Source organism: Sinocyclocheilus rhinocerous, unplaced genomic scaffold (genome assembly GCF_001515625.1).
Source record: "Sinocyclocheilus rhinocerous isolate Xijiao unplaced genomic scaffold, SAMN03320098_v1.1 scaffold1609, whole genome shotgun sequence".
Classification (NCBI taxonomy): Eukaryota; Metazoa; Chordata; class Actinopteri; order Cypriniformes; family Cyprinidae; genus Sinocyclocheilus; species Sinocyclocheilus rhinocerous.
In genome coordinates, this window is record NW_015633539.1 from 97,676 (window position 1) to 114,542 (window position 16,867).

The window sequence follows — 16,867 nt, forward strand, 5'->3', positions numbered from 1 at the left end:
AGCCCTATTCGGACGGGACTAGTTTTACAGGGGGTCGTTAGAGAAATTTGTGTTTCACAGATGTACTTGGTGGTTTTAATCCGAATCTGCCACGTCTGTGTTTTTCTCACACAACCTCTGTAATAATTCCAGAGCAAATTACCTGCTGTTTTTCAGCAAACTCAGTGATCCTCTGAGAAAACTAATCCCGTCCGAATGCGAATGTCTGTGATTGCAGGCGATATTTGTTTCACAACACGTTTCCATGTGTGTTTTGGCCAACGTGAATTACCGTAGATGCTCTTACCGTGCGCATGTTTGATATATTTGCTTCCCGGCAAAGAAAAAAAATTAATCAAATAAAATAAAATAAAATCAAGAGCCAGATCACGTAAACTGTTAAGACTGGCTATTGTAATTTCAGCGTCAGGTAAGATTACTCGCGTTCATTTCTGCACTCAATTATACAATGTTTTAATTGCATATGTACCTTTATGAAAATTAAACATGGGGTTACTACAACTAAAAAAAATAAAAAATAAAATAGTTAAACTAAAGTAACCACACATTAACATGGTTTTGCTATACTAGCCATTTAGCTTCACCATGGTATTTGTGTTATTATACTAATGGTAATCAATTCGAATGACTATACGCAATGCACGCATACAGAGCGCGTGATCTCTGTGACGCCCAGATGTACAAAACAGACCCTCCCACCTCTTGACAACAAATAAGCAAAATAACATGTCTCTTTTGTGTCTGTATCTCCTCCTCGGACCTGCAGGCATGTTGCTGTGGTGTGGTGCTCTCGTGAATGGACCCTACGCCCTCATCACCACTGCTGTATCAGCTGATCTAGTAAGTGCTGGGCTCCTTTCCTCCATGTGCTCTTCACATGGACATTTGTAAAGTCTTAAATAAAGGATCAAAACGGATACGCCGGCTTCGACCTAGAAGTCCTGCTGTCAATAACTGATCAATAAACTATTTTGTAATGCCACAAGCGCTTTGTGTTGTACATTTCATAATGTTTTTTGATCTTTTAGGGAACCCATGAGTGCCTGAGAGGGAACTCTAGAGCACTGTCCACTGTGACCGCCATTATTGATGGCACTGGATCAATAGGTATGCAGGGAATGTGGCTTTTTTTTTTCTTTTCTTGAGCTTGATACTATATTTGATATATATATATATATATATATATATAAATACACCTTGCTACGTGGAATGCGTTAGGCTAACCGAGACTTGTCATTTGCACTCATATATTTGTTGCTCTTTTGTTCGTTTTGACTGCTTTTATTGTCCTCATTTGTAAGTTGCTTTGGATAAAAGCATCTGCTAAATGACTAAATGTAATGTAAATGATACTGAACTAATAAAGTCAAAAATGTAATGCGCTTTGTGTTATCATCTGGCAGGGAATCTTTTGCAAATCGAGCAACGTTTTTAAAAGGTTATTGACAGTCAATTTAAATGTAACAATCAGAAAGCAGTGTTTGTTTTGAAAACTTCACACTGTTCTGTGATGGCTGTCACAAGTTGTGTAATGTGTTTAATGGCCTCTAGGTGCCGCTGTTGGGCCTCTGTTGGCTGGTCTGATTTCTCCCACCGGTTGGAATAATGTTTTCTATATGCTCATTTCTGCTGATGTGCTGGCCTGTCTGGTGAGACTTCAGCTGATGTGTATTATTATCTTTGTTATTATTAATATTGTTGATTCCATTATTGTTTATAATATTATTCACTGTCTCCTCTTGTTCTTGTTTGTGTAGCTATTGTCCAGGCTTGTGTATAAGGAGGTCAGAGGATGGTGCGGATACACTACAAGGCAGAGAGGGTGAAGATACCTAACTCACTTTTGTTCTTTGCATTTATGGTGAAATTTGTAAAAAGCTCATAAAAACATTCATATAAATACACAATATACACGACCGGTCCAAAAATTGGAATAATTTTTTTTTTGGAAAAATGAATAATCATTTTCTATCTGAATATATTTTAGAATGTAATTTATTCCTGTGATGTCAAAGCTGAATTTCCATCAGCCATTACTCCAGTCTTCAGTGTCACATGATCCTTCAGAAATCATTTTAATATGCTCAAGAAACATTTATTATTATCAATGTTGAAATACACTTTTGATGTTTAATATTTTTGTGAAAACCATGCTACACTACAATTCAATAGTTTGGGATAATAAAAAAGAAAGAAAGAAAGAAAAAGAAAACATAAATTAACACTTTCAGCCAGGACGCAGTAAAATGATGAATTGAAGTAACAATAAATACATTTTGTAATGTTACAAAAGATTTCTATTTCAAATAAATGCTGTTATTTTGAGCAAACTATTCATTAAGTAATCCTGAAAAAAAAAAAAGATTTACCATTGCGGAGTGTAAATAATAATTAATAATAACTGAGCAGCAAATCAGCATATTTTGAATGATTTCTGGAGGATCATGTGAGACTGATGACTGCTAATGGCTGAAAAACTTCACCATCACAGGAATAAATGACGTTGTAAAAATGTATTTACATCAAAGTGTATTTAAATAGAAAACAAATCTAAATTATAATAATTCACAATATGACAGTTTTTACTGTATTTTTTTATCAAATAAATATAGCCTTTGCGAGCATAAGAGAATTTTCAAACATATTTAAAAAATCTTTATTATTCCAAACTTTTGACCGGTACTGTATGTATTTTTAAAAAGGGGGCAAAATGTTCCATGCAATGACGTTATTAGCAGATGACTTTATTAAGGTTTATTTTTGACCTTCTATATTTAGCTAGTGGCCTTTAAATAAGCTAAATGATGCTGCTTGGGCTGATTGCCATTACATGTACTTGATATTAGTGGCATCCAAACATGTAGAGCGTCATGACCAAAGAGACGCTGTACTTGAATTAATTGGGCCTTCCTGCCCTCAATATGATTCAGTGGAGGCTATTTTTAGTGGTTGCAAGGCGATCAGAATTACTGATTACTGAGGTTGCGACCCACCTTGGGATTTGTTAGTTTTCACTGTGTTCCCAAATGACTGGCAGAGATCTGTGTGTCGAGGTGGAAAATGATCTATGCACTTCAAGTGCAATATCATTACGTCTCTGACACCCTTATAATTATCAGTCAATTTTTGGCTCAAACAAAATCCGGTTATGAATTTTCCATAACAAAAAAAAAAAACTTGGTTTGTGCTTTTTTTTTTTATGATGTTGTTTTATTATTTATTATGTTTTATTATTTTATTATGTTGAAATATATTCATTACACACTAATGGTCTCCAGTATCCGCTTTTGACATTTGTCAAATGAACAGGCAGAAATGATTTGGTCTTGTCTGTATTTTTTTACACTGACAGAATCTGATGATTAAAAGGGAAGCGTTTAATTTTGTACCATGTGTTTGCATTGGTTTCATCTGCTCTTTTCTTTCAGGTTCAAAGAGATCTGAGCTGCCCGTCGAACAAGAGAATATCACACCTGTGACGGAAAATTACCTGCAGCATAACGACAAAAAGGGACCATGGGTTGATCCAGCACACCAAGCCTTTTTATGCCCAAGGGTTATTTTATATGAAAATTGTAACATGAGACTTTCATCCTTTTATACTGATAATGGAACAAAGCTCAGCTGCTGCAGTGAAGGAGGAGGAGAGTTACACACACCCTCGTCTACGTGTGGCCTGAGTGGGACAAACACAAGAGGATCATCATTTTAATACAGGATGTTTTTAGTGACTGAAGTTCAATGCAAATGTACCTTTTTTCTAGCATTAAAATATGCCATCAGTGCTTTGTCCTTTAATCTGTGCAGTGTCTTGCGTGATCATTCGTCCGTTTCCTGTTTGTTATTGGCATGGCTAGCTGTGAATCTTACCTGCAGTAGTGGCTAAACAGCACCTGAATATGTATTTCAATAGATATTGAGGTCATATTCTTGTGAATATACACTTAATCTCTCTCAACTTCATTAAAATACTGAGTAGCTCCAAGCATCCCAAGAGAACCTCTTGGTTTTATTCTCTCAGGGTTCGTATGAATGGAAGCACGTTACAGGTAGCTGGTGTTCTAGCTTTAGGGTATAGATATTATCAGCTGTCAAAATGAGAATGTGCGTGAAAAGCTAACAGTCATCTGCAGAATAATGCTCGGTGATAAATCATTTCTGGAGACTTTAGTGATGCTTGCTTGAACACACAGCTCCTTTCCATTAATTTAAAGCTGTGTTATTAATCATATCTGTCAAAATGAGAATGTGCGTGAAAAGCTAACGGTCATCTGCAGAATAATGCTCGGTGATAAATAATTTCTGGAGACTTTAGTGATGCTTGAACACACAGCTCCTTTCCATTAATTTAAAGCTGTGTTATTAATCATAATTGTTTTTTTTTTATATTCGGTTATGATTAAAATTGTTACTTTTAATTTTTTCATTATAAAAAAAGGTCATGTCCAGGTCATGGTGTCATATTATGTGGGGCAAGTTGTTACAATACATCCAGATATGAAACACTGAAAAACAATTCATTAAACAGTAAAAATGTACAACATATAAAACTATAACAATGTTTTGGACAACAGAAATTGTAATCAATTGTGTAATTAATGGATTAATTAAAGAATTGTAACCGTATACATTTTAACATTTTCAGTTTGCCCTGACCTGACATTTATGAAAATTATCCTCTTTGATTAAAATCTACACTACCATTCAAAAGTTTGTGCTCAGTAAGCTTTTTTGTTGTTGTTGTTTTGAAAGAAATTAAATTTAGTTTAGCAAGGACACATTAAATTAATTCAATATGACAGTAAGGTCACATAATGTTACAAAAGATTTCAAATAAATGCTGTTCTTTTAAACTTTCTTTTCATCAAAGAATCCTGAAAAATATACGCAAAAATATGAAGCAGCACAAATGAATGTTACTTGAGCAGCAAATCAGCATATTAGAATGATTTCTGAAGGATCATGTGACTGAAGACTGGAGTAATGATGCTGAAAATTCAGCTTTGCCAGGAATAAATTATATTCTAAAATATATTAAAATAGAAAAGTTATTTTAATTTGTAATAATATTTCATAATATTCCTGTCTTTACTGTATTTTATAAATAATTGCAGGCTTAATGAGCAAGAGACTTCTTTCAAAAACATAAAACATCTTTCAAAAACTTTTACTGTCCCCAAATGGTAGTGTACCTTTATTATTATTTAATTCGAAGGCAGAATTCACAAAAATAATTGTATTATACAATTGTAACTTTTTGAAGCAGGTGAAGCAGAAGCTGACATACAAAATGCTACCAGATCATTTTTACTAAGACTTTTACTAAAATACAACTCTTGCCTGAGTTTTACCTTTTTAAATTTCTTATGATTAGTGTACAAAAAAAGGCTGATTTGATGTAGTCTGAGTTAATGAAAATGTGAAATTATCCCGTTCTCCCCTAATAGTGTCCAGATCAAAGATTGATATTGTGCAGTCAAACATGCACATCATACAACCTGTTGTACTTTCAGTCACAGTATGTATATTAAATATTCCCAAGCTATTTAATATTACAGTATATTAGTGTGTGTGTGTGTGTGTGTGTATACATACATGCATACATATAATTCTAAATTAAATTCTAATAATTGATGAAGCATAAGGAAAATTATTAACAGGTTAACAACATAACAAGCATTCTTTATTGAATATGTTTGGGTAGATATTGCATGTGTCATCAAAAGGAACAGTGTTGTAAGGAATACGTGTGTCGCCTCCGAGCAGTAGATGACATGGAGTACATAGTCAGCTCTCTGCTCTAACAGTTCCTTGGCAACGCTGGAGAGCAGGGGAGTGAGTGATAGCCTACTTAAAGAGCAGAGCTGTGACTCCTGCTGAAGCCACCGCATCCATCAGCATCTCTGAGTGAGCGGCTGCACCAGACTGAATGGCACATGCTGAGGTGAGGCAACAGTTTTCATTTATGTACTGTCAATTATCATTCAACAAATGCCTGTTTTAGTGCCATGAATCTACTTTATATCCTATGAAATCAGCAGTTGCATGTTTCTTGTGTCGGAGGAAAAATGATTTTTTTTACATTTGTTTTAAAGTGTTCTTTGCTGGTCCAGAGAAGGAGGTAGCCATAGATTGTGTATCTACTGCCAAAGCATCATCAACATCAGAGGTCATCATGGGGTCGAGTTCGTCATCTTATGACCCTAAAACTATTTATCTGGATGTGGATGGAAAAGTGCAAAGGGTGAGTCTTTAAGATTTCAAACTTAAAAGCTGTATGTTTAAGATCCCATTAAAATGAGATGCATTTTAATTGCTAATGCATTTGCTAATTTATGATTAGATATGTAAGGTATTCAACCAAACATTCAATGAACCTATTTGGCAGCACACATACGTATGCATGTAATGGACTGATGGGTGTTTAGTAAATAAATGATGCTAGAGCTTCTCTGAACTAACTTCAGCTTTTTGGAATCTTTTTTTTTTTTTTACAGTAATTTCTAATAGACTGGTGTGGTAATAGCTTCAAGAGTAACCACAGGAGTAGTTCATCACATTATCTATGAATATGATTTACCAAAGTTTGACAAACAGAAATTGTCACTGCACAAACTGTCTTACTTTTGAACACTATTTTTATTGTTTTATCTTTTAAAATATATATATTTTTTCTGGTTGAAAGTATGCTTGTTCTGGCTTTCTTTAAGATAAATGCCATTGGTTTGATATTTTTGTATCTAATACTTTAAGTCTAAAATTCCCAAATACTTTTTTCAAGGGTTCGAGGTCGGTAGGATTTGTGCTGTTTGAACATAAGACGTCACTTACCACAGCTGCATTTATTTGATACAATAAAAATATCATGAAATGTTGTTTATTTATTTATTTTTGCTATCTTGCTATTTTAATATACTTTAAACTGTAATTTATTCCTGTGATGAACTTACTCCAGTCTTCAGTGTCACATGAGCCTTCAGGAATCTGATTTGCTGCTCAAGAAACATTTCGTATTATTATGAAAATAATATTTTTCTGAGCCTGTGATACAGTTTTCAGGATTATTTGAAGAATAAAACATTCAAAAGAACAGCGTTTATTTGAAATTGAAATCGTTTGTCTTTTAATTGTCTTTACTGTCACTTTTGATCAATTTAATGCATCCTTGATGAATAAAAGTATTATTTTCTTTCAAATAAATCTTAATGACCCCAAATGTTTGAACAGTAGTGTAACTACTTGTATAATAGAGACAACATTTTATTAATATTAATATTATTAGGCGCAGCTCTATTCTGGAAAAGGGGGCCGGGAGCAGCAGCTCATTTACATTTAAAGATACAGACCCGAAAAAGAGTGTGTTTCTGCTTCCACTCAAAATAGGCATTTTCAAAATGTTATAATAAATGATCTGTGGAGTATTTTGAGCTGAAACTTCACAGACACATTCTGGGGACACCAGAGACTTATATTACATATTGTAAAAAGGGGCGTAATATGTCTCCTTTAAGTAAAACTAGATTAGAAATAAGGCAAATGACAGTAACATAAACAACTTTGTATTCCTCTCAAAAGAGAAGGAAGACATGTTCCAGAACGTCCTGTCACAAGTGGCAGAGCAGTTCAGCAGGTGAGCCGTGTCATGTCAAAATGAGTCTGTATTTATTGTAAAGTAAATGTTATGATTCAGATCAGTGTGTTACAGAATGTGTGCATGGTAATGAATGTAATATTTGCTTCAGGGCTTTTAGGATCAATGAGCTGAAGACTGAAGTGACCAACCGACTGGCCATGCTGGAGAAGAGAGTGGAGCGTGAGTGATGCTCTGAGCAGAATGCATGTCAGAACTCACACCTGATGTTGTGAGCTAAAAGTCTTTGTCTCATTACAGTGGAGGGACTTAAAGTGGTGGAAATTGAGAAGTGTAAAAATGATCTGAAGAAATTAAGGGATGAAATGACCTCTAGAGGAGGAGTGAGGTAAGAACAGTTTTATTTTATTTTATTTTATTTTATATTTTGTTTTATTTCATTAGGAGTCTATGCACCTTTGCTTTTTAATTGGTTGTGTATCTCTTGCAAACAGAATGAACTGCAATTGTAAATATAACTTTACTGATGATGGGAAGAAACTGTCTCCCAGGCAAGATGTCCCAAGCTACCCAAAGGTAAAATGAAAAAAAAATATATATACATTTTTGGGGGGGGGTTACATACTGCAACCAAATAAAATCATCGCAGTGCTGTAATCATATGTAATTCTGTGTGTTGTCACTCTGTTTTGTGTTTTTGCAGTACACACTTTCTCAGGAAACCATAGAGGCTCTGAAAAAGCCCACCTTTGATGTATGGCATTGGGAACACAATGAGGTTTGTCGTCTTTTTTGTGTCAAGATATCTTGAGACATGCATGTTTTTATTTTTGTACAAGTTCCCACTAACAGGAATTTTATTTTTGCAGTTTTATTGCTCTTTCATGGCTTAAGAGACTTAATGGAGTTCTAAGTTGTGTTTCACTGTTTTTCTTTTTAAAAATAAATCAACCAAAATTGGACAGATAATTAAACAAACACTTAATCACACTTAAGGGCACTTAGTGGCATGTTAATTGCAATCCATCAATCATTCAATCAATCAATAAATAAATGTATTATATTTCAAATTTATATCAAATGCTTTTTGACCCACTTAAGTAGGACTTAAGTACAGCTTTATATGTAATTTGATCATTATTTCTATTGTCTTTGAAATATGGTTAAAGTGTAGTGCCAACAAGCATTTATAGTAAACTAAAATATACTTGAATGTAATTTCTATTGAAATTTGTCATATATTTCTAATTACACATTTGTAATGATGAGGTCGCAATTCAGTACATTAAAACTATATTAAGTTTAAATGTAATATCAAATAACACACTACAACTAAAATTATGATCAAGTACTTTACATGTACACATAAAATAAGTGTACTTCTTTAAAGCACAAAAAAAGGATTATTAAAACATTAATATTATTTGCAAGTACATTTTTTAAATATATATTTTTAAGATTTGAAAGTAGGCCTACTCTACAAGTGCACATTCAGTACAATAAAGCACACTTCACCAAGGTGTTTTCTAGAAATTGTGATATGAATTAGATCTCATGTGTAATTTCTCTTTGTAATAAAAATGAAGGGCCCTATCATACACCCGGCGCAATGCGGCGCCAGGCGCGACGCAAGTGTTTTTTGCTAGTTTCAGCCCGACGCAGTTATCATTCACGTCCTGCGCCACGTTGTTTAAATGGCAAATGCATTTGCGTCCATTTGTGCGCCCATGGGCGTGCTGGTCTGAAAACGAGGTGTGTTCAGGCGCATTGTCAGCACGTTGCTATTTTGAGGCAACTGAAATAGACTGCGCCTTTGACCAACTGAAACCCGGGGCCCTATTTTAACGATCTAAGCGCATGGTCTAAAGCGCACGGCGAAATTGCGCTTAGGGCGTGTCCGAATCCACTTTTGCTAGTTTAAGGACGGGAAAAAATGGTCGGCGCGCTAGGGGCCCTTAGACCATGCGCTTAGATCGTTAAAATATGGCCCAAAGTGTGTGGTTAACAGCATTAGTTGTTTTATCTGACAAAGAGGTCATGTGGTGAATTGTGTTTGTTAATTAAATGAATGCTGTATACAGATGCTTAGCTGTCTGGAGTATATGTATCATGACCTTGGACTGGTTAAGGAGTTTAACATTAACCCCATAACTCTCAAAAGATGGCTGGTAAGATGAGCTTTCCTGCATATTTGTGACCCTGGACCACAAAACCAGTCATATGGGTCAATTTTTTGAAATTGAGATTTATACATCATCTGAAAGCTGAATAAATAAGCTTTCCATTGATGCTTGGTATGTTATGATAGGACAATATTTGGCCGAGATACAACTATGAAAATCTGGAATCTGTGGGTGCAAAAAAATCTAAATACTGAGAAAATCGCATTTAAAGTTGTCCAAATGATGTTCTTAGCAATGCATATTACTAATCAAAAATTAAGTTTTGATATATTTACGGTAGGAAATTTACAAAATATCTTCATGGAACATGATCTTTACTTAATATTACTTAAATCTTTACTTAAAAAGAAAAATCGATAATTTTGACCCATACAATGTTTTTTTGGCTATTGCTAAAAATATACCCAAGCGACTTAAGACTGGTTTTGTGCTCCAGGGTCACATTTAATTTCTGAATTAACTGGAGTACTAGGCTTTAAAACTCACCTGTTGTGTCTTTGCTAAATAAAGCTTGCGATTCAAGAAAACTACCGCGACAACCCTTTCCACAACTTCCGCCACTGCTTTTGTGTGAGCCAGATGATGTATGGAATGATCCATCTGTGTAACCTTCAGGTGAGGTCATGGCCACACGTGTATCATGTCCTTCAGAGAGTGTGTCAGGTCAACATGCTACTTGCTTTTGTTCCCTAGGAGAGGCTTACTATGACAGACATGTGTATTTTGATGACTGCAGCCGCGTGTCATGACCTGGACCACCCGGGATACAACAACACGTACGTACTGTATATATCACTGACATATCCACCCTCTGAGAGAACAATGCCACTGACAACACTGTCTGCGTTATTAGTTTGCCACTGACTGACTAATTGAATGTGTGTGGGCAGTTATGATGTACAATGTCATTTATACAGTAGGAATTGATAAAGGTTTTCCTCTGTAATCAGGTTTCAGATTAATGCTCGCACTGAGCTGGCCGTGCGCTATAATGATATCTCTCCTTTGGAGAACCATCACTGTGCTGTGGCCTTCCAGATCCTCTCTATGCCTGAGTGCAACATATTTGCCAATGTGGAGCCTGACTCCTTCAAACAGATACGGCAGGTACCTCCGATCCACCATACATACACTTCATATTGCACGTGCAGTTTCTACCCAGAGGAACACTGTATTGCTCAGAGATCAGAGTTTCAAAAGTTTGTGATTGGTCTCTTATGCTCACCAAGGTTGCATTTATTTGATCCAAAATACAGTAAAACTGTAATAGTGTAAAATATTATTACAATATAAACTGAGTGTTTCATTATTTTAAGATGCAATTTATTCCTGTGATGGCAAAGCTGAATTTTCAGCAGTCATTACTCCAGTCTCCACCGTCACATGATTTTCCTTCAGAAATCACTCTAATATGCTGATTTGCTGCTCTGATGAATAGAAAGTTCAAAAGAACTGCATTTATTTAACATAGTAAAAGTCTTTACCGTCACTTTTGATCAATTAAATGCATCCCTGCCGAACAAAAGTATTTTAAAAAATCTTTCTGACCCCAAACTTTTGAGTGGTTAGTCTATGTTAAACAAATATACAAATGGAGCAATTGCTGGCATTCTATAGAATGTAACTTCTGTGCATTATAGTTAAAAATCTAAAAAAATCCTGCATGCATTTTTTGTATCTGTTGTAGGCGATCATTACTCTTATTCTGGCGACAGATATGGCTAGACATGGAGAGATACTGGACTCCTTCAAACAGAAAGTGGACAACTTTGACTTTACCAATGAGGAGCATGTTAAATGCGTATGTGTTTCCTGATATTATGATTTAAATTGCATTCTAAAAACGTGTTGGCTCTGTACTTCATACGCAATGCTGTGTCTTTACAGCTGAAGATGGTGTTGATCAAGTGTTGTGACATCTCCAATGAGGTCAGACCCACTGAGGTGGCAGAGCCATGGGTGGACTGTCTCCTGGAGGAGTACTTCATGCAGGTACCGCAATACAAGCAGTTTCATGAAAGCACTTTGAAAATGAATGTGGTAAAAAGCTTATTTTGCTTCTATTATTTCATTATATGCTTACACTACCGTTCAAAAGTTTGGGGTCAGTATGCTTTTTTGTTTTTCTTTTCATCAGCATGGGCACCCTAAATATTGAATTTCTTTCAACTTTCTGATTATTTCCAACAGAACTGGAATATTTTGATTTGATCAGACTTTGGGACCCCACATGTTGTAGCTTGCTTTTTGGTTTGTTTCGGCAGAGTGACAGAGAAAAGTCAGAAGGTCTTCCTGTGGCTCCATTTATGGATCGTGACAAAGTCACCAAACCAACAGCACAAATTGGCTTCATTAAATTCGTCCTCATCCCAATGTTTGAGACCGTCATGAAGGTTTGTACACGCGTTATAGAGACTGACATGTGAACTGGAACTCTGAACTGAAGTTGCATAACATAGAGACCCTGTGTCTGTGTTCAGCTCTTTCCACAGATTGAGGAGATCATGGTTCAGCCTTTGAGGGACTCCCGTGATCACTATGAAGAGCTCAAACAGATAGATGATGCCATGTCAGAGGTAACAAGACCGTGCATGTAGCGGACGTGCTAAAGCTTTGCAAATGGCCTTGTGTCCAAAACACAAATCAGAAGAACTACACTCATAAAAATAAAAGTTCCAAAAGGGGGGTTTCGAAGTGATTCCATAGAACAGGGCTGTCCAAACTAGGTCCTGGAGGGCCGGTGTCCTGCAGAGTTTAGCTCCAACCCTAATTAAACACACCTGAACCAGCTAATCAAGCTCTTACTAGGCATAGAAACTTCCAGGCAGGTGTGTTGAGGCAAGTTGGCGCTAAACTCTGCAGGACATCGGCCCTCCAGGACCGAGTTTGGACAGCCCTGCCATAGAAGAACCATTCTGGGTTCCCTAAAGAACCTTTCAGTGAACAGTTCTTAAAAGAACCATTTTTGTTCTTGGTGTGAAGAACAAAAAAACTTTTTTGAACCTTTTGTTCAATGGAAAGGTTCCATGGATGTTAAAGGTTCTTCATAAAACCATAGACCTTTATTTTTGAGGGTGTACGATACTTTATTATTTTGCCTTTGCATTATGGTGTGCTCTCTTTTCAGGCACAGAAGAAGAAAACAGAGAGCATGTCTTTAGGCGGAAAAAAGAAATAGGCAACCTGCTTCTTTTATGGTATGGAGGAACAACAACCGGTCTCGTCGTTTATCAAAACAGCTAGAAGACTGTCATTCTTACTTCAGATTCTTCAGATTTGAGCCTGTCTCTTCTGACCTTTGCATGAAAACTCTCCTTCATATCAAGAGTTTTTGAATGACAGATGAAAAGGGAAATTCTGTCATCGTTTACTCATCATTTACTCATCATGTTGTTCCAAACCTGTAGGACTTTGTTTTAAAGTCTGAGGAACAAAGAACAAAAGAGTGTTTCAACTGTTTTTGTCCATGCAGTGAAACAGACTGTCATTGTATGGACAAAAAAAAACGAGACTTTTTTTTGACTCACTGTCCCATTCTCTTCCTCTAGGGTTCTCAGGCTGATCCAGCTCCCAGTTTCCTGAAAACTGAGGTTTTGAACTGTTTGGGCTCTCCAAGCACCCAGTTTCCGAAGGCGAGTGTTGGACCCCCTTCTGTGTGTGGAAACATCAAGTATGTCCAGAAAAGGCAGTCATCAGTAGTAAAAAGGCGGTCAAAATGACTGATTCTGTTGATTTTGCTGGTCTAATTATTCTCCACAGATACGTTTGCACTATTGAAATGAAGTGCTTGGCCCTCAGATATTGTTTTATTGTCACAGGCTACAATAAAATAAACATGAGCAGTCAAGATTTATAACTTTATCAGATAATGGCATTATATGACTACTCAGATTGATTTATACTTTGGTACATATTGTTTTGAGTGTTTGCAGGAACTGATTTCTCCAAAGCAGCTATTAATAAAACGTACTTAGTAATAGGGGTTGAACGACTTCTGATTTTTTGAAGTCGACTTTTATGTGATGAAAGTCGAGTCGAAGTCGACTAGTCGCTGATGACGTCATTAACGAACAAATAAATCTGGAGCTTTGACAAACACCTTGTGCACAGCTATGGCATATGACACAGCACTGCCAACAACAGCTTTTTTATTTTGTCTTTGGGTCGTTATATTTCTCACAGATTTCTGCTCATTCTAAATCAGATACAGATAAAGTAGCACAGTAAAGATTACATTAATAGTAATACTCAGGAAAACATGTTAACCATTGTTCCAACAGAAAACCTTACGAATGTACAAAAATCAATAAAATATACATTCATCTTGAAACGTGTCAAAATTGGTGTTGTGTTTATATTTTTGATAGGAATGTAAAAATTCACAGCTTTTACCTGAGGAAGCTAAAAAGAAAGTTATATTCATTTCTACATGAGCATCTTTAAAAGGAAATTAATCCCTGATAAAAAAAATTTGAGGCATGTTCAAGAAAGGAGGTGTCTGAGACACCTGTTTAAAGGTACAGGTGTTTTCGAGGGCTGCAGGTGCAAGTGACAGGTCTGTTGCTCTCTGTCCTCACTGCATCTGGATGTGACAGTTATTACACAGCTGTCATTTACAGGATTATGACTTTAATACTTACATGTTTTGTTATTGGCCAGCAGAGGAGACAATGAAACACTTTTCTCACATATTGTATTCATGATGATGTTTACCTTGAATAACATACAAGAAAGATGTAAATATGTAAGACGTGTCAAAGTTTGTGAGATCACACCATTCTCTTATTTGGGGGAAGAAATTGTAAGTTAGAAAATCACCAGAAATATCTAATCCAAACATCAATTAAGACATAAATATACTGTTGGACTGGACCGCAATGAAAAATAACTAATTTTCTGTCTTCATCCGTCTGACATTAGGTCAGTTTCTTTTCTTCATTCATTCATTTTCTGATGTAATGTGCAAAATAACAGTTCAGGGATATACAGTAGTAAATATTATATTTGCATTACCCTATTGGTCATATTTGGAGCCATGAAAGTCATGGCTACAAAAATCTATCAAACATTTCGACTGGGAACCTGTTGTTTATGGACACTGATTTGGCAAGAATAAACTTTTTAAAAAATATGAAATACTATAGTAGTAAAAAAAAAAAAAAACTAACACAACCTATATGTGTTTAACGTGATATTTTTCAAACTAAATGGAAAAGGTAGCATACAGACAATTTAGCCATTATTAGCCAACAGAAATTCGAATTAATTGTATAAAATTACAATATATCTTAACAAACATGGCAACATTTGACAAGCTCTATACAATCAGTTTGACAACATTCTCCAATCTATTTATGAAAATCATCCTTACACAATTTAACCTTTAGAGTCAAATATATTACAGTATTTATATTGCATTCCTTTGTTTATACAAGAGCTATTGTGAAAATATAATATTGGAACTTCTGTTTTAAGAATAGACAGCATTTCTAATGGATAACCTTCTAAGAACATTCTTTAGTTAGTGATTCATGCCATTAGTTTCAGACCACTTGTCTGAATCCCCTAGCAGCAGTTAAGGGCTCTGCTCATTTAAAATGACTCCAGAGAGTCTGGTGACAAATAAATTCATGAGGTTGGAGTGAAGGAGGGTAAAGATCTCCATAAACCTTGCAGTCAGTCTGCTGGGGTCGCAGGTCAGAAGTGGCTCAGAGGGAGCACTTTACAAGACAGGCCGTGTTTTTCACAGATTAAACTTTCATGATGTTATGTCATACATTTAGAGAGGTATGCTGGCTTTCTGCAAAACTGCAGAGAAACTTTAGTTACACTTTATTTTAAGGTGTATTGAGTAATGTTAATTAATTACAACTTACTACTGTTTTTATAGGGTTAGTTGGCCGTAATTTACTGTTATTACTATTTTAAATACGGGTAACGTGTAACATTACTGTAAAATAAAGTGTTACCAAAGCTTTAAATATATGGGCATTATTTTGTCTGTGATATGATGACATTATACATTTTTTTTCTCAAGTCTTATTTTAACCTGTTTTGCAACAGATTAATAATAATATGGTGTGCAGCTGTCCTATTACACATTATTCTAGTGAACTGCACTGCATACCAGGAATGTATGTTTAATGTGAGCCTACAAAAGTCTTAAGAAGATCAAAAGGTTAAAGTTCAGAAGGCTAGAAGAGAGGGTCACCTGCCACTGCCCCCCAAATCTGACACGAGGCTCAGGCCTGTTTAATCAGACCGGAATTCTTTTCACTGAACAAAAAAATGTTTTATCCACTTGATATTTGCTCTTCTCCAATATAGAAATAAGTCTAAAAGACAAGATTTGTGCCAACTAATTTTTTTATCAACATCAGAGTAATTACATGGTAAATCCCTAGGAATTGTTTACTTAATATAAAGTGTAACCCTTTCTTTACCAAAGACAAGATTTGTGCCAACTAATTTTTTTATTAGCTTTTGTTTCATGTCCACTCTAATGGACACCAGGACTGAAGAAGAAAAAAATCCCCATATTTTAACCATACATAATAAGTAGAGCTTGTGCACTATAGTTGAACTAGTGTTTAAGATTTTGAAAAGAACACATACTATAAGAATGATGTAGCTCTGTATTTAGCTTTGAAATGCTTCCACAAATTTCTCAACCTGTTATACAACTAATTCATGAGGTGCTGCTGATATCTTTCAAGACCTGATGTCCATTGTGATGGACATAAAAAAAAAATTTAAATCCTGTGATCTGCAACTCTGAAAGATCTTCAAAATAACTTTGAATATTATCATTTGACAGTCTTCATTTTATAATAGGTGCAAGTTAATAAAACTTATCGTTACTCCTTATAAAATATCACTTGCTCCGACACGCAGAAGCGGTGTCTGATTCATGAACCCATTAAATCGGTTCGCAAATCGCACCAAACGATTAATTGACGAATTGGAATGATCCGATTGCAGCTGTTCTCGAGTCGACAACTCACTGATTCAAATGATCCGTTTAGTGCGAGTCTCCAATGAACTGAATTCACAAGTAAGAACCGGGAGATCTTGTGAGCGCGCGCGCGTCTGA

At 35.6% G+C, this 16,867-nt stretch overlaps 2 protein-coding genes across 2 annotated transcripts in view; both read left to right on the forward strand.

Annotated features, from left to right (window-relative positions):
• LOC107744317 (sugar phosphate exchanger 2-like) overlaps nt 1-3,826 on the forward strand; it is a 12,631-nt gene extending 8,805 nt beyond the window's left edge. The window contains exons 13-18 of the mRNA XM_016557887.1: nt 61-69; nt 718-840; nt 1,029-1,107; nt 1,552-1,649; nt 1,758-1,822; nt 3,429-3,826. Of these exons, the coding sequence (XP_016413373.1) occupies nt 61-69; nt 718-840; nt 1,029-1,107; nt 1,552-1,649; nt 1,758-1,822; nt 3,429-3,444 (390 nt within the window). The 3' untranslated portion in view covers nt 3,445-3,826. The remainder of the gene's footprint in view (nt 1-60; nt 70-717; nt 841-1,028; nt 1,108-1,551; nt 1,650-1,757; nt 1,823-3,428) is intronic.
• Nucleotides 3,609-12,952, forward strand: LOC107744331 (high affinity cGMP-specific 3',5'-cyclic phosphodiesterase 9A-like). Its single transcript, XM_016557911.1, has 15 exons — nt 3,609-3,669; nt 7,576-7,630; nt 7,743-7,813; nt 7,892-7,979; nt 8,086-8,167; nt 8,295-8,369; nt 9,673-9,759; nt 10,285-10,389; nt 10,468-10,550; nt 10,725-10,881; nt 11,462-11,575; nt 11,662-11,766; nt 12,039-12,167; nt 12,255-12,350; nt 12,902-12,952. Exons 1-15 carry the CDS (start codon nt 3,609-3,611, stop codon nt 12,950-12,952), a joined length of 1,359 nt encoding a protein of 452 aa, XP_016413397.1.
• The last annotated feature ends 3,915 nt before the right edge of the window (nt 12,953-16,867 follow it).